The sequence below is a fragment of the Sorex araneus genome, chromosome X (assembly GCF_027595985.1).
Source record: "Sorex araneus isolate mSorAra2 chromosome X, mSorAra2.pri, whole genome shotgun sequence".
Lineage (NCBI taxonomy): Eukaryota > Metazoa > Chordata > Mammalia > Eulipotyphla > Soricidae > Sorex > Sorex araneus.
In genome coordinates, this window is record NC_073313.1 from 132,641,953 (window position 1) to 132,660,645 (window position 18,693).

Genomic DNA, 18,693 nt, shown 5'->3' on the forward strand with positions numbered 1-18,693 from the left:
TATCCTATTCTTCCTGGGTGCAAACCCTTTTGATTCTAAGACCTAAGCTATTTTTCCCAGGGCAATAGCACACTTTTTTTTAATAGGAAACAATTTTCCACACCTTAAAACATTGAAACTTTATGTGCAGATCATTCTGACTCCTGTATATTCTAACAATCTTTCCCTCACTTCAGTGTTTAAGAATAAAATTATAATGTTGGGATACTGAGAGTTTCCTGTATCTTTGTTTCCCAGTGCAGTTTTTGATACCTTAGAAATTTCTTAGGATACTTATTATTTCTAATGTTTTTATTAAATTAATATTGTCTCTATGTAGATTCACCTTGTAATTCTTCCAAAGTCATTGTTTATTTAAGCTAAGTTATATGGTCACAGTGATAATGCTGGGGGTAGGGCTCTTGTGTTTCCAGGAATTTCTCACTCTATACAGTCATCATACATTGTTTACATTAATTACCATAATAATTCATTTATCATTTGAAGTGTTCTGTATGTAAAATTTCATAAGTTATGGGTATGTCATTTTCTATTTTTGCTTTTTATCTGGCTTAACATATTTTCTCTAGTGATTTTTATATTGCCAGTTTTCTGTTATCCTCATTAATATGTCGGAGATTGCACCACTTATAATTAAATTGGTTGGATATCTAATTTTTAAAGAATATATTATGTGATGGTTTTAACATATATACAACCTTTATTGATGCTAGAAATTAATTTACTTTATAAGAACTATAGTATATGCCAAGTATTGGCAAAAGACTCTTGTCTATAGAGAGTTCATTATTATTCTCAGTTCACAACATTGTTTTTATTTTGGGGTCAAACCCAGCACTGCTCAGTGTTTACTCCTGGCTCTATGCTCTTGGCGGTGTTCTGGGTGTCCATGTGAGGTGCTAAGATCCAGCCCAGGTTATCTATAACCAAGGCAAGCACACTTCTCTATTCAGTACTCAGCTCACAATTTTGAAATATCAGTTACACATTTTCATGGCTATTATGCAATCTATTTAATTACTGGTTTGCTTCAATAGGGTTTTACCTTAAGAATTAAAGTATTTCTTAAACATATCCTTTAAATTATTATATTATTTATACAGGTTAATGGTGATTTGATATCATTTTAGCTTATTTCTTGTGATTGGTATATTTTGGTGTCAAAGTAAAATAGATGGCCTATAGACTAAGGACAGTAGTAATTTGCCTGACATTTGAATAATTTAAGATATTGCTTTACATTTACACTGACTGATCTCTCATCTGTAGTTATGTTACCATTCATAAATTACCACTAACTATAGTTTATCAAAAACAACAAATATTTGATTGACAAATTCTCATAAACAGCACTTAGGGAAACACCCTGCCAGTCTTTCAAAATGAATATAATTATCAGGCAAATGATAAATTTAAAGTACTTATTTATCCTTTTGTATGCCATTGTTAGGTCAAGGTTTATCTGAGTGGCAGCTCCAGGGTCAACTTGGTCTCTCTAAGCATTCCCCAGAATTCTAGTGAAGTAATATATTTTTCCTTATGTATCAATGCTACATAAAGAAACAGAGTTTCCTGTAACAAGGTCTGCTAACTATTTGACTATAGTCTACCTTAAAATATAATTGCAGTCATGCAAGATGATTAAACCTAGGAAAAGTATATACAGCATTCTATCTACTTAATTTAATATATGTAATTCACTTATTCCACAAAATACTGTACTTCTATTTTAATAATTTTAAGGTAAATAGGTACCTCAACAATGCTTTGAGATCCCAGCAATATACTATAAATTTTCTTAAATTAATGGATCTTTGCACCAATTAAAAATTTTCGAATGAAGGTCCTTTAAATCTGTTGTAAACATTAAAGAAGCTGCATTATCTATGTGAGGGATATGTTCAAAATGCATAACAGTCTTAACATCTTTTATGAATTATCTAGTATTGATCAACATTCCAAGTAGCATTAATGCATACCTCACTAAGATTCCATTTGTTGTTTCCACAGATTTCAGGAAACCTTACTGTGCCTTGGATTACAGGGTGTTCTAGAAAAAGAGCAGTAAGTAATCTTTCATTTAAAGCAGCAAATGGGTATTCCCATGTATTTTTAGCAGGGATTGCATTGAGAAATTTTGAAGTTAGCATATAGATTCTCAGTAAGATGTGTTATCTTAAAGGTCTTATTCAGTATAAAAATAGTTTATACATGTTCAGATAGTTTAGACAACCTTACATAAAATGTAATAATTATAGAATATTATACTCCAGTTTTAAAAAACATTCAAAGATAATTGATTTTTAAAATGTTTTACTGCTTTAATCACCCCATAATATTCATCATATGATTTCATCATTATCTTAGAATTAAATAGCATACTATTCATTGTTAATGCATTTTAGTATTAAAAGTAAGAAAAAACTAATATTTTAATTATCTTATTCTGTTTTATTGACTGTCCACCACAATTACTATGATTTCTGGAATGTTAATAAGACAAAACTTCATAAATTGTCTTTTCTCAAAAAATCATATTCAATGTTTCTTTTCTGAACTGATTTTTAATGAGAACCCTTGTAAATTTTGATGTAACTGTTTCATAGATGGGAACTATTAAAGGATTTTAGTAATGAAGGTTTGTAGTGCTTGCCTTGCATGCATTAGATCAAGAGTTTAATACCTGGTACCTTGTGACCCATGGTTACTGCCATGTGTATTCTTCAAGACCCTTAAGCATTGAGGGTTTAGCCCTGGTGGACCCTTGCCTTGCTAGGTCTTAGCAAAATCATATCACTGGAGCACAAAATTACACCACATTAACCAAACCAATTGACTATGTTTGGAATTAGACCATGGGCAATCTGACATTTGTTTAATAATTACCAAAATAAAAATAAAACATAAACATATTTTAAAAACGACTCAAGGGGACATAGAGATAGTACAGGGAATAAGGCAAACCTTGCATTTGGATGACCCTGGTCCAATCCTTGGCCATGTATATTTTCCCTTCAAATACCACCAGAAATAATCCCTGAGAACCCAGCCAGAAAAGAGCACTAAACCTAAATCTTAATTATAAGAAGATTCCACTTCTTATAATTACTTTTTTATGGTAGATAGACATGAGGATAACAAAACTGAAGCTGGGGCCAGAATGTAAAACAGTGGGTAGAGTATTGGCTTTGCGTGTGGCAAATGCAGATTCAATCCTCAGCTTCACTTATGGTTTCCAGAGCATGACCAGGAGTAGTTCCTGAGTACAAAGCTCATGAAACCCCTGGGTATAGCTTGGTGTGGCCCCAAAATAAACGAACAAAATAATTAATTAATAAACCTAAAGCCAGAGCACTAGTTCTGGACAAACTTCTTTGTTGCCTTCTCTGCCCCGCCCCCGCAAAGCAAAACTATAAACGTGGAAGTCATGTAGAAGGCTACCAAAGAAGACCTCTGAAAGCTAAAATGAAGGCAAATTGGTTGGAATCTCCGTAATTTTGAGGTACTACAGAGTTTAACGTATTTTCAGCATGCAGTTCTAATGCAGAGTGATCATTTACAATTATCTTTGTCATCATGGTCCCTTCTCTATACTAAAAGCCTTTTCCCCACAGCACTTTAGGCAGACTTCAACCATGAACCAATCTTCCTGGCCCTTGTTTCTATTGTCTTTGGGTATCAGTGTCATATTATGTTTTTTTATATCCCACACCAGTCCAATCTAAAACTAAAACTAAACCAAACATTCCATTCTTCCTTTGATGTGTTTTTTTGAGGGGCCACACTCAGTGGTACTCAAGACTTACTCCTGGATCTGTGCTCATTAATCACTCCAGTCATTCCTGGGTTTTTTTGTTTGTTTGTTTTCGTTTTTGGTCTACACCTGGGATGCTCAGAGGTTACTCCTGGCATTCAGGAGTTACTTTTTATGGTGCTTCTGGGACCATATGAGATGCCAGGAATCAAGCCTGGGTTGGCTTTTTGCAGGGCAATTTCCCAACCTACTGTACTCTCTCTCTCCAGCCCCTCAGAAATCACTCTTGGCAGAGCTGAGGGACCATATGGGGTGCTGAGGATCAAACCCTGGTTGGCTGTACAGAAGACAGATACCGGGTTGGCTGTACTCTCTTTCCAGGCCCTCCATTTTGACTTGATACCTAGACAAGGGTAGACTCTGGAGTTCTGCTTTATGTTTTCCAAGTTTCTGTTTACTCTGTCTGGTCACTGATGGGATTTGTTTTCTGTTTAATTGTCTCTGGTCACAGTCCCTTCCTCTGTATCACCATTTCCAGGACAGGATTTCTACATCCTTAATGCTTATTTGCTGAAATGATTAAGTGAATGTCTAGCTCTGCTGCTTTTTTTTCTTTTTAAATATTCTGTCTATTCAAAATTTCGGCAAGCTACCGAGACTATCCCGCCAGCATGGGCAGAGCCTGGCAAGCTACCCGTGGCATATTCGATATGCTAAAAACAGTAACAATAGGTCTCATTCCCCTGACTGTAAGAGAGCCTCCAATCATTGGGAAAGATTAGTAAGGAGAGGCTGCTAAAATCTCAGGGCTGAGAGGAATAGAGACTTACTGGTGCCCGGTCTAGTAAATGGATGAACAACAGGATGACAGTGATACAGTGATACAAGTCCAATCATTCTATGTCTATCTCTCTCCTGCTTATTCATTTTACTCATCATGATACTCTCCATGTACATCCATTTATACGTGAATTTAATAATTTCACTTTTCTTAATAGCTGCACAGTATTACATTGTGTAGATGTACCATAGTTTCTTTAACCAGTCATATGTTCTTGGGCTCCTGGGTCGATTCCAGATTCTGGCCATTTTGAATAGTGCTGCAATGAACACAGAGTGCAGATAGCATTTCTGCTCTGTGTTTTTAGGCCTCCAGGGTTTATTCCCAGAAGTGATATTACTGAATCATATGGAAACTCAATTTCTAGGTTTTTGAGAATGTCCATATTGTTTTCCAAAAAGGCTGGACCAGTTGGCATTCCCACCAACAATGAAGAAGATCCCCTTTCTACCCCAAACTGCAGCACTACTGATTGTTCTTGTTCTTTTGAATGTGCATCAGTCTCACAGTCATGTGAGATGGTATAGCATTGTTGTTTTTATTTGCACCTCCCTAATGATTAGCCATGTAGAGCATTTTTATATGATTTTGACAGTTCTATTTCTTCTTTGACAAAGTTTCACTTCATTTCTCTTCCTGATGGGGTAGGATAATGTTTTCTTAACCCAAGAGTTGTTTCTTACAAGTTTGGGGAGGGGATGAGAATGGGCACAAGTCGCAAATAATTTTGATTTTTTTTTTGCTTTTTGGGTCACACCCAGCAATGCTCAGGGGTTAGTCCTGGTTTTGCACTAAGGAATTACTCCTGGCGATGCTTGGGGGACCATATGGGATGCCAGGGAACTGTGCTATCACTCCGGCCCCAATTTTGATTATTTTTTGAGAGTGACCAAGATATTATGAGAATCTAGCTTAAGAATTACCCTAAAGTATGGAATATAAATGTATTTTCTAACCTAGTATTGATTTCTAACCTAGGTGCACTCAATAATTACCTCAATAATTACCTGGGCTGTAGAAAGAATTTCTACTCTCTCAGATGTCATTATTAGAGATAAGTGAATTTCAAGTGGAGTTGGAAAAAAGATCAACCATATCAAAATAACAAGAGAATCTCACAGTTCTAAAAATTAATATCATAGGAAGAAAAGTTATTAAATTTAGGCATGAACTCTGTCCCAACCATATCAACAAATAAACAGTACCATTAAACATAGGAGAGATGAACAGATATTTCTTTAGAGAAAACATGCAGAGGACAAGAGATATGAAAAACTGTTGTTCAATAAAAACAACAAGAAAATCAAAACAACAATGAGTTATCACCTCACACAAGTCAGATTGATATACGTGGAAAAAGAACAGAAAGAAAATCAGCTCTAGAGTAGCTGTAGGAAGAAAGGAACCAACTGATTCAAATTCTTTGGAAAACAATATGAACATTTCTCAAAAATATAAAAATTGAAGTTTCATGCCACAGCATTATTCTACTTGTCAGAATTTTCCATAAGATGCAAAAATATGATATCTGTAGCTGTATGTTTATTTCAGCCATTCACAATAGCCAAGATCTGAAAGCAATCCATGTGCCCAGGAATATAATATATGATATGATAAATATATTGTAGTATATATGTATACCAAATGAAATACTATTTGCCTATAAGAAAATATTATGTCATTAATTGTTGCTATGTGTGCAGAACTAGAGGGTATAATTGTGAGAGAAGTTAGTCAGAAGGAGAGGTACAGATACAAAATGATCTCTCTCATGTGTGGTAATATAAAGAAACATAATAAAGGAGAGACAAAAGGACAAATGCAACAGAGCTAGAAAATTGGTTTACAAAATTTAGCTTGTCACAAAGGTAGAGATGGGAGGAATCCATGAGACATTATTGGAGGAAAGTAGACACTCTGGTGGAAGTGATGCTGGAATGATGTGTGCATAAAAATATCATTAACATCATATATATATATGGTATCTCAATAAAAGGGGACATACAATTAAAATATTCTGTCTTGTTCATTTGTATCACTTGTCATCCCATTGCTCATCGATTTGCTGGAGCAGGAGCTCAAAATGTCTCCATTCATCCCTGTCACGTGCTACTGTAGCCCAATGACCCCTGCTCACTCCAGGAACACGAAAAGCCTCAAACCATTGGTTCAGGGTCATGATAAAGAAGTCGGACCATTGGTAGGTGGGTGGCCAGATGTTCTTTTGACGTTCGGTGGAATCCAGTCAGTAACAGCTCTAGTTCAGCAGCCATCTCCAAATCGCATTACGTGTCCAGCCCATCTGATTTTCTATGCCTTGGCAAATAAGACAGTGTCCCTGATTCTTGATTGTCAAGGAGGTCAGAGCACCGGATTCCTTCTCTCACTGGCGTGAAATGCGATATTCCAAGCATAGCTCTTTCGCTTCCTCTTTGGGAAACCCGAATAGTGTTCTTATCCTGTTTTCTTAGGGCCCAGGTCTCTGAGGCATGTATTAGTACAGAAAAAAACAGTGGAGTCTTTGTCCCCTTAACCATTTATTCAACATTCTTGAAGGTGTTCCACACTGCTCTCTTCCTCCTTCGCAGTTCAGATGCCAGGTCATTCATCATGTTGTGTTCTCGACCTAGGTACACATAACCTCTGCATTCAGAGATGTTTGTTCCTTTGAGAGCAAATGGAACATCAAGGACTAGTTCATTTTTTATGAACATTGTTTTGGTGAGATTCAGCTGCATTCTGACCTTTGCACACTCACAGTCAAAGTCGGCCAGCATTCATGCCACTTGGCAAATGTTTTGTGTTATTAGAACGATGTAATCAGCGAAGCGAAAGTGATGTAGTTGCCAACTGTCTATCTTCACTCCCATTTCTTCCCATTCCAGTCGTTGCATGATGTTCTTGAGGGTGGCACTGAAGAGTTTCGGTAAATGGTATCGCCCTGCTGAACCCCTCCCTTTACATCAATGATCACTTCCTTGTAGAATGGTGAGATCCTGGTGGTGAATCTGTAATACAGCTGGCGGAGGATCTTGATGTTTGAATGCCCTGTTTTGCTAGGACTTTGATGACTGCTTCAGTCTCAACAGAGTTAAAGGCCTTCTTTAAGTCGATGAACATTAGACAGAGTGACATCTTGAACTGTCTCGAAATTTCAATGAGTTTGGTTACCATGTGGATATGATCAATCATGCTGAATCCTTTTCGGAACCCGGCTTGCTCGCATGATTGTCCTTCATCTAATGGTCTACCTATTCTATTCAGGATGACACGAGTGAACAACTTGTAGACACAGACAGCAGGCAGATTGGGCGATAGTTGCTGATGTCGTGGATGTCTCCCTTCTTGTACAACAGAATGATCCTGCTGTTTTTCCACTGGGATGGAACCTTGCATTCAGACAGGTAGCATGTGAAGAGCCAAGCCAGTGCATTGACAAGTACTGGTGGCATATTTTTCAGGTGTTCGGGTCTGTCTTTATCTGGAACAGGTGTGGTATGCTTCTTTACCAAAGAAATGGCGTGTCGGATTTTAGAAGTGAGGATGCTGGGAATGACATATCCATCCTGTGGAATTTGGTATGTGGGCAGGTGACATGGCTATTGAAGAGATCTAAGTAGAAGTTATGTATAACCTTCTCCATTGGCCTTCTGGAAGATATGATAGATCCATCAGGACATCCGAGGGCAGTCATCTTGGTCTTATAGTTGGTGAAGGTCAGGCAGGCATTGCGAATATTTTTCCCAGCTTCTGCTGCATCAGCCAACACTGCTGCTTTTCTCTCTTTGAGGTCTTCCTTTATTGCTTCTCTGCACAGCGTTGTGAGCATGGACTTTAGCTTGTGATAGCCTAAGGTTCACGCCAAACGACGTTGGTGAATGAGCTTGTGAGTATCCAAAGACAGACGTCGTTTTTTAGCTTTCTCTCTGTCTCTCTCTCTCTCTCTCTCGGTGTTTCTCATACAATCATGGAGGTGCTGATCCAGTCAATCATATTATTCATCACTGTTTTCAATGATGGCATCTTCCCATACTGCCGCAATAGTGCCAAAGAGCTCCCATTTGGTGGCTGTTCTGGAAGTTGTCTTCTTAAACTTTGAAGTCCTCTCTCCCCACTCCGTGAAATAAAATTTTGCATGAAGGAGAAGTTGGTCTGATTCCATGTGGAATTTTGGTATAACAGGCAAAAGCTTCGGTTGAATATGATGTGGTCAATTTCATTGTAGAACTGTTCACCAAGAGACTCCTATGTTCAACGTTTAGATTCGGCGTTCTGGAACTGCGAGTTATCATGGATGGTCTTGGTCAACATGATGGACTCAAATGATCTCTCACCCTGTTCGTTCCATTCTAGGCTGTGTGTCCCAATGTGGAGTTCAAGCAACTTTCTCGGTCCTATCTTGGCATTAATATCACTGACAATGACCTTGTAGAAGGTGTGGTCTTCTTTATAGAACTTCTCCAGCACCATGTAGAACTTCTCAATTTCTTCTTCTTCGTAGTTGTATGTTGGTGCATAGATGACTTGGTAGAAACTGCTGGCAATGAGCCACATCTATTCAAACGTAAGCATCCAATTTGGATTGTTAAGCATTCAAACGAGTCAATCCTCATGGCCAAGTTTGTGTTGAAAAGTAGACTGACACCACCATCGCCTTTACTGTCACATGCTTGAGGAACAGTTCATCTCCAGTGTCAAAAATGGCATAATGTGATCGATGCTTTCTCATCTCAGTCAATCCAATGACATTCTATTTGATTTTCTGCACTTGCACCATCAGGTTCTCAATGGATGCTTCCAATGCCAACTTACATGCATTAAAAGTGCAGACAGTCATTTTAGTCCTTCTTCACTTTGGCAGCCTAGTTTGGCCCTGAGATTTTAGCAGCCTCTCCTTGCTCGTCTTTCCCAATGTCTCTTTCATGAGACCCATTATTTTACTGTTTTTGTCATATCGAATATATCACGGGTAGCTTGCCAGGCTCTACTGTGTGGGTGGCATGTTGTAATGATCTGCACACTGACAAACACGGCACACACCTTGTGTATGGACATGCTGCTCACGTACAGAAAGTACTGGCCAGATTGACACAGTCAATGCAAGGAGTTCAGCCCTACACCTACCTGCATCTCTGGCAAGCACCTGTTGGTTTGCTCTTGCTGGTTGGCACCATTGCCACACCCTCGCCAGAATGAGGCAGTGAACCATCGAGGGAGATTCTGTCTTTTAGGCAATAAAATATTAAAATATTTGTATAATTGAACCATTTTAAAATAAACAAACGATACTGTAGGAATTAAAAGTTAAGTGGCTGAAACCCTATCAAAGTTGGAAAAATATTAACCTGAAATTTCAATAACTGATCAATTTTCAAACGTGAGTTTAAAGAAATTCACATCCAGCATGTCATAGAAACCAATCTTGAGCACAGCTAAAGAAAAGAAATGCAGTAGCTATATGATAACATCATAAAAAGACAGGGTTATTCTTCTTAGACTTAAATTCCTGAAAATAATATTTTTTTTCATATGTAATAAAATTGTCTTCGGTAATGAAGGGAAAAATCTGTCACTGTCATCCCCTTGCTCATTGATTTGTTCAAGTGGGCACCAGTAATGTCTCTCATTGTGGACTTGCTATTACTGTTTTTGGCATATCGAATATGCCACGGGTAGCTTGCCAGGCTCTGCCGGGTGGGCACAATACTCTCGGTAGCTTGCTGGGCTCTCTGAGAGGGGCGGAGGAATCGAACACGGGTCGACCACGTGAAAGGTGAACACCCTACCACTGTGCTATCGTTCCAGCCCAAATGAAAAATAAAATACAAAATAAATGAAAGATATTTATTTCTTGGTGGCTGATGTACTCTAAAAGAATGTTTAATGAATTATTCTTTTTTTAAATTAAAATAGGCTTAATTTGGAAGTCTTGAGGAAGAGGAGATAAAGAGAGAGAGTGAGAGATAAATATCACACTAAAGATTAATGAACTCTTACCTAGATAATGTATATTACTAATGTAGAAAGAAGATGATAGATGGAATCTTTTGGACCCAGAAAGCAACAACCTCAACAGAAACAGTGGAAATATGCCTGGTTAATTTTGAGTGCTCTGTATTATATTTAATAATGAAAACATAAATTGTAGCATCATTTGCTATTCAATATTATATTACCTGAAACTGTTAAACATATAAGAAACTAAGCAGAAATGTTTCCACATCACTATAAATAGCAAAATCTTGACATATTTTCAATATTATTCATATTATGTACATTATAATAGTCATAAAAAACAATAAAAAACTGTACAAAATGGCAATGATACTTCAAATCACAAATCAAGATTGAATTCTAAAGATGTTTTGGCAACATGCATAATGGAAAAAATAAAATAGAATGAATGTAAAAGAGGAAAACTAGAAAAAAATGTGAAGTTACAGATATAAACCCCAACTTATCACTTGACTTGGTTTGTTTCTATCTGGAATAGAAACATACTGGTTTGTTTGTATTCCAGATAGAAACAAACCAAGTATAAGATAGATATTCGTAGCATGAATTAAAAATATGCCCCATTTCAGCTGTTTCAACACTTAAGGCTCATTAACATAGATAAATTGAAAGTTAAGGGTTAGGTAAGTATGTAACACAACCATTAGTGCTTAAAGTCAGGAAATACAGTTAATGTTACTCTCAAATATAATAGATATTGTAATAAAGAGGATTACTAGAGACAAATAATGAATTGTAAGTTATTAAATGATAAATCCGCAAAGAAACATTATAATCCTAATTGTTATGTTCAGAAAATGTTAACTAATGTTTCAAAAAAAACAACTTCAAAGTAATGGAGCAAGAACCGTTAAAAAAAGAAGAAATGAACATTAAATTACAGTTGGAGGGGCTGGAGCAATGGCACAGAGGTTAGGGCATTTGCCTTGCACACGGCCGACCTGGGTTCGATTCCCAGCATCCTGAGCACCGCCAGGGGTGATTCCTGAGTGTAGAGCTAGGAGTAACCCCTGTGCATCGCCAGGTATGACTCAAAAATAAAAAAAAAATACAGTTGGAAACTTTATTTTATAGAAGCTCATAAAACTATTCGACAGAAAATAATTAAGTAGGTATTCAAATAACACATCTTCCAAAGATCTCTGATTAAAATATATAGACCATATATAAAGCATTCCACAATACAGAAATATATATTTTAAAGATGTATTGAAAAACAGTGATCTTGTTACAAATCATAAAAGTCTTCATTACAGGTTAAAGTTTTACTTAATACATAATGATGTACTACATAAAAATTGAATTAGATGCCAATACCAAAAGACATGATTACATTCAGTACAGAGAAATTAAGCAACATTGTCCTAAATAATACTTGATTCTAAGTAAATCTCAAAGGAAATAAATGAACATGAAATTATTTCCTTAAATTAAATCTCAAAGGAAATAAATGAACATGAAATTCTTAATGAAAACGAAGATACAATGGACAACAAATATCAAAAGAACAGTCAAGTGCTTACAATAAGCCTATTTACTAAATGGTGTGAAGGTAGATATGTTTTTATTTATTTATTTATTTTGTTTTTGGGGTCATACCCAGAAATGCTCAGGGGTTATTCCTTGCTCTGCACTCAGGAATTACTCCTGGCCGTGCTTGGGGTCCATATGGGATGGCGGGGATCGAACCGGGGTCAGCCACTTGCAAAGTAAACGCCCTACCACTGTACTATCACTCCAGCCCTGTGAAGGTAAATATGTATGTGGAGAATCACCACAATAAAACCAGTCAAATCAGTACATTCAACTCTATCCAGCAAGGTCAGTTGCATAAGCACAGTGGCTATTTAGGTAGCAAGCCAACCTTAACAGCCTTGCACAAAGGGCTTCTTGACCTTTTATTAGGTTCAACCATGATATTCCCCCTCCTCTGCATCACATACACCAATTGTTAGGAGTTAATACATAGAACAAAGCATAGACTGCTAAGACAACTATGAACATGGGGACCTAGGGCAAACAATCAATAGCTTTGATTTGACATAATGTGTGACTGTTCTACTCTTTCTGGCAGGATTTTCCACTGACAGAATGTTCGTGTTGTAAACTTCACAAGTATGTTTTTTTTTCCTTTTCAAAATTATTTAATTTTTCCTTTATTTTAAAGACAATACCCCTAGACATTCAACAATAAATACAATATTTGTATAGTTTTCAGTGCAGACCTTTATCAGGTTAAGAATTTTTTTTTTTAAATTTTTTATTGTGGAAAGTTACAAAGTTACAAAGTTTTCAGGTTTAAATCTCAGTTATACAATGCTCGAATACCCATCCCTTCACCAGTGCTCATATTCCACCTCCAAGAATCCCAGTATAGCTCCACCCCACCCCCTCACACCCCAACCCCCCCACACCCCTAGCCCCCCCCACCCTAAGCCCCCCCCCGCCTGTGTAACTAATAAATTTCACTTTACTTTCACTTTGATTGCATACAATATTTCAACAAAACTCACTATTATTGTTTGGAGAGTCTCTCCCCCAAAGTCAGACCTGCTGAAAAGGAAGCATTAGATAATTTGTTTTCCATTGCTGAGGATGAAGAAGTATGAGGTCGAGTGACCACACTTAGCGGCCTCTCAGTTTTGGGTTTCTGTAATTTAGTAATTTAGTAGTCCAGAGAGATATCTGCCAGAAGTTGCATCGTTGCCAACTTGTACTTCTCAGTTACATTATATTCCACATATGAGTGCAATCTTTCTATGTCTGTCTCTTTCTTTCTGACTCATTTCACTCAACATGATACTTTCCATGTTGATCCACTTGTATGCAAATTTCATGACTTCATGTTTCCTGACAGCTACATAGTATTCCATTGTGTAAATATACCAGAGTTTCTTTAGCCAATCATCTGTTTTCGGGCACTCTGGTTTTTTCCATATTGTGGCTATTGTGAACAGAGCGGCAATGAACATGGAAATGCAGATGTCATCTCTACTATACCTTTTTGCCTCTCCGGGATATATTCCCAGGAGTGGTATTGCTGGGTCAAATGGGAGCTCAATTTCTAACTTTTTGAGAATTGTCCATATTGTTTTCCAAAAGGGCTGAACGAGTCGGCATTCCCACCAGCAGTGAAGGAGAGTCCCTTTCTCCCCACATCCACGCCAACACCGGTTGCTTTTGTTTTTTGGGATGTGGGCCAGTCTCTGTGGTGTGAGATGATATCTCATTGTTGTTTTGATCTGCATCTCCCTGATGATTAGTGATGTTGAACATTTTCTCATGTGCCTCTTAGCCATTCGGATTTCTTCTTTGGGGAAGTTTCTGTTCATTTCATCAGCCCATTTTTTGATCGGGTTGGCAGTTTTCTTCTTGTGGAGTTCAACCAGTGCATTGTATATCCTTGTTATCAACCCTTTATCGGATGGGTACTGCATAAATATCCTTTCCCATTCTGTAGACTGTCTTTGTATTTTGGTCACTGTTTCTTTTGAGTTGCAGAAGCTTCTTAGTTTGAGATAGTCCCATTTATTTATCTTTGTTTTCACTAGCTTAGCCAGTGGTGTGTCAGCTTTGAAGATACCTTTGGCTTCAATGTCGTGGAGGGTTTTGCCGACCTTATCTTCAATGTACCTTAGGGATTCTGGTCTGATGTTGAGGTCTTTAATCCAGTTTGATCTGATTTTTGTACATGGTGATAGATGGAGGTCTAAGCCCATTTTTTTGCACGTAGCCGTCCAGTTTTGCCAGCACAATTTGCTAAACATGCTTTCCTTGCTCCACTTCACATTTCTTGCTCCCTTATCAAAGATTAGATGATCATATATTTGGGGGTGTATGTCAGAGTATTCAACCCTGTTCCATTGGTCTGCTGCTCTGCCTTTGTTCCAGTACCATCCTGTTTTAATGACTACCGCTTTGTAGTAGAGTTGGAAGTTGGGGAGGTTGATTCCTCCCATTTTCTTTTTCCCAAGGATTGCTTTAGCTATTCGTGGGGGCTTATTGTTCCATATGAATTTCAGGAGCGCTTGCTCCATTTCTTTGAAGAATGTCAAGGGTATCCCTATAGGGATCGCATTGAATTTGTACAATGCTTTGGGGAGAATTGCCATTTTGACAATATTAATTCTTCCAATCCATGAGCAGGGGATGTCTTTCCATTTCCTCGTGTCCTCTTTTATTTCCTGAAGTAGTGTTTTATAGTTTTCATTATACAAGTCCTTTACCTCCTTTGTTAAGCTGATTCCGAGGTATTTGATTTTTTGAGGCGCAATTGTGAATGGGATTGCTTTTCTCAGGTCACTTTCTTCTCTCTCATTATTTGCATATAGGAAAGCCATGGACTTTTGGGTATTGATTCTATAGCCTGCAACTTTACTGTACGAGTCTATTGTTTCTAGGAGTTTCTTGGTAGAGGTTTTAGGGTTCTCTAAGTATAGTATCATATCATCTGCGAATAGTGAGAGCTTGATTTCTTCCTTTCCTACCTGAATGCCCTTAATGTCTTTTTCTTGCCTAATCGCTATTGCAAGTACTTCCAGTACTATATTGAACAGAAGTGGAGAGAGTGGGCATCCTTGTCTCGTCCCTGTTCTCAGAGGGAAGGCTCTTAGTTTTTCCCCATTGAGGACAATGCTTGCCATAGGCTTGTGATAAATGGCTTTGACTATATTGAGGAATATAGTCAAATATTCTATACCTATTTTGGCTAGTGTTTTCATCATAAACGGATGCTGGATCTTGTCAAATGCTTTCTCTGCATCTATTGATATGATTATATGATTTTTATCTTTTGTTGATATGGTGGATTATGTTGATTGATTTCCGGATGTTAAACCATCCTTGCATCCCCGGGATGAATCCCACTTGGTCGTGGTGTATGATCTTTTTGATGAGTTGTTGAATTCTATTTGCTAATATTTTGTTGAGAATTTTTGCATCTATGTTCATCAGGGATATTGGCCTGTAGTTTTCTTTTTTTTGTGGTGTCTTTGTTTGCTTTTGGTATTAGGGAGATATGAGCCTCATAGAAACTGTTAGGGAGGGTTTCTGCTTCTTCAATTTCCTGGAAGAGCTTGAGAAGGACTGGCAAAAGGTCCTCTTTAAATGTTTGGAAGAACTCACTAGTGAATCCGTCTGGACCTGGGCTTTTGTTTTTGGGGAGACTTTTGATTACCATTTCAATTTCCTTGATGTTAATTGGACTATTCAGGTACTCCAGGTCTTCTTGGTTCAGCCTTGGGAAATTATAGGAGTCGAGGAATTTATCCATTTCTTCTAGGTTCTCTTGTTTCGTGGCATAGAGATTTTCAAAGTAGTCTCTGATGATCTTTTGAATTTCATTGGTTTCTGTTGTGATGTCCCCCTTTTCATTTCTGATTCGGCTTATAAGGGTTCTCTCTTTCTCTTTCTTTGTGAGTCTTGCTAGTGGTTTATCAATCTTGTTTATTTTCTCGAAGAACAAGCTCTTGGTTTCATTGATCTTCCGGATTGTCTTTTGGGTTTCCATGTCATTAATTTCTGCTCTAAGTTTTATTATCTCTTTCCTTCTGCCTGGTTTTGGCTCCTTTTGTTGGTCCTTTTCTAAGGTCTTGAGCTGTGAAGTCAAGTTATTTATGTGGGCCCTTTCTTCCTTCCTGAGATATGCTTGCAGAGCTATAAATTTTCCCCTTAAAACGGCTTTAGCTGCGTCCCACAGGTTCTGGTAGCTCGTGTCTTCATTCTCATTTGTTTCTAGGTACCTTTTGATTTCTTCCTTGATTTCCTTCCTGACCCACTCATTGTTCAATATCGAGCTATTTAATTTCCAGGTGTTTGATTTGGTTTTCTGCATCTGTCCACAGTTAAGTTTTATCTTCAGTGCATCATGGTCTGAAAAGATAGCTGATACAATGTCTATCTTGTTGATTCTGTTGAGGTATGTTGTGTGGCCCAGCGCATGGTCTATTTTGGAAAATGTTCCATGTGCACTGGAAAAGAATGTGTATTCCTTTTTTTGGGGATATAAAGCCCTGTATAGATCTATTAGCCCTCTCTCTTCTATTTCTTCCTTCAAAGCCAGTATTTCATTGGTGAGTTTTAATCTTCTAGATCTGTCCAGAGGAGACCGTGCAGTGTTGAAGTCTCCAACTACTATTGTGTTGCTCGAGATGTCCTTCTCGAGGTCTCTTAGCAGCTGTTGTAGGTATTTGGCTGGTCCCTCATTGGGTGCGTAGACATTTAGGAGTGTGATTTCTTCCTGATGAACACATCCCTTGATTAATAAAAAGTGCCCTTCACTATCCCTTCTAATCTTTTTCAACCTGAAGTCTATGTTGTCCGATACTAGTAAAGCCACTCCGGCTTTTTTGAGGGAGTTGTTTGCTTGCAGGATTGTTTTCCATCCTTTGACTTTGAGTCTGTGTTTGTTCTGGCTATTCAGATGTGTTTCTTGCAGGCAACAGAATGTTGGGTTGAGTCTCTGAATCCATTTTGCCAGTCTGTGTCTCTTAATTGGTGAATTCAGACCATTGACATTAAGGGAGATTATTGTTATGGGATTTTGTGCCGTCTTTGTGCAAGGGTTTGTTGTGCTTGTAGAGGTTGTTCTTGTCTTACAATAGCCCCTTTAGTGCTTCTTTTAGGTTTGGTTTTGAGTCTATGAAGTTCCTGAGCTGTTGTTTATCCCCAAAGTAGTGTATGATTCCTTCAAGTTTGAATGAGAGTTTAGCCGGATAAAGTATTCTTGGTGAAGCGTTGATTTCATTGAGTTTTTTCACTATATCCCACCATTGCCTTCGAGCTTGGAGGGTTTCCTCTGATAGATCTGCTGTGAGCCTAAGGGGTGCTCCTTTGTATGCGATTTCCTTCTTGGACCTTGCTGCTTGGAGTATTGTGTCTCTCTGGAAGATGTCCATCATTGTAACTATGATATGTCTTGGGGTTTTTCTGTTAGGATCTCTTTTAGCTGGCACTCTTCGGGCGCCTTGAATCTGGATGCCTGCATTGTCCAGCTGTGGGAAGTTTTCCGCAATGATTTGTTTGACTGTGTCTTTTTCGTTGGTGTTGGTTCCCTGTGGTTCTGGTAGTCCAATGATTCTAATGTTGTTCCTCTTGAATTCATCCCCTAGGACTCTGATTCTGGCTAGAGCTATTTTGAGGTCTCTTGCCATGGTTTGATGTTGCCTGTAGGCCTCTTGCAGCTCATCTTCAAGCATACTGATTCTGTCTTCGGCTGCAGTCATCCTATTGTTGAGGGCAGTCAGAGAGTTTTTGATTTCATGTACGGAATCCTTCATTTCTTTTTGAAGGTTTTTTATTTCTGCTCTCATTTCTTCCCGTATTTTGTCGGCTGTCTGTTGTATTGTTTCCGCCAGGTCTTCCTTGAAGTTGTCCATCTTTGCATTGAGTTCATTGAACATGTTGAGGATTTCAAGTCTAAATTCTTTCTCAGAGAGGTCAAATTTGTAGGAAGCGCCCATTGAGGTTTCCAGACTCCTTTGATCGTCCTCTGGTTGCAATGGGGATTTTCGCTGTTTCTTCATGTTGTTTGTGGTGATATGAAAGAGGGCCCTTGATGATGAGTGTCCCTGTTTCCTTTTGTTGCGAAAAAGGATTGTGGATAGGCTCAGTTAATAGTGGTTGGCTTTTTACTTGCTGGTTGTAGAACCTGGTCTCCTACTGAGATGTTTCCTTCAGTTCTTATGTGAAGTCTTGTGATTTATTGTCCTACTGCTTGCGAATAGCTAGGATGTTAGTCTTGGATAGGATGTTGAGGAAACTACTTGCCGCCGCGTGAGCTTTGGCCGCCGGCAATGAGGCCACGCCCACTTTTCTTAGGCCACGCCCCTGGTGGTTAGGCCACGCCCCTTTCCCACAACCCGACAGTGGTCAACGTGCTGGGGGTGGCGTGCCGGCCACTCGGCCGGCAGTCCGGAGGGGAGGGAAGCCCGGGGTGCTCAGGGCCGCGGAGCAGGCTGGGTCCGGAAGGGCGGGTCGAGGGAGCGTCACAGACCTTTGCCGGAAGACAGGACGGCGGCGGTGCTTGGGGTCGGCGTGCCGGCCACTCGGCCGGCAGTCCGGAGGGGAGGGAAGCCCGGGGTGC

The 18,693-nt window shown here is 38.6% G+C and overlaps 1 protein-coding gene across 1 annotated transcript in view; it reads left to right on the forward strand.

Moving 5' to 3' along the window:
* HDX (highly divergent homeobox) overlaps positions 1–18,693 on the forward strand; it is a 224,018-nt gene that overhangs the window by 83,251 nt on the left and 122,074 nt on the right. Inside the window, exon 4 of the mRNA XM_004611643.2 lies at positions 2,011–2,064. Coding sequence (XP_004611700.2) covers positions 2,011–2,064 — 54 coding nt within the window. The remainder of the gene's footprint in view (positions 1–2,010; positions 2,065–18,693) is intronic.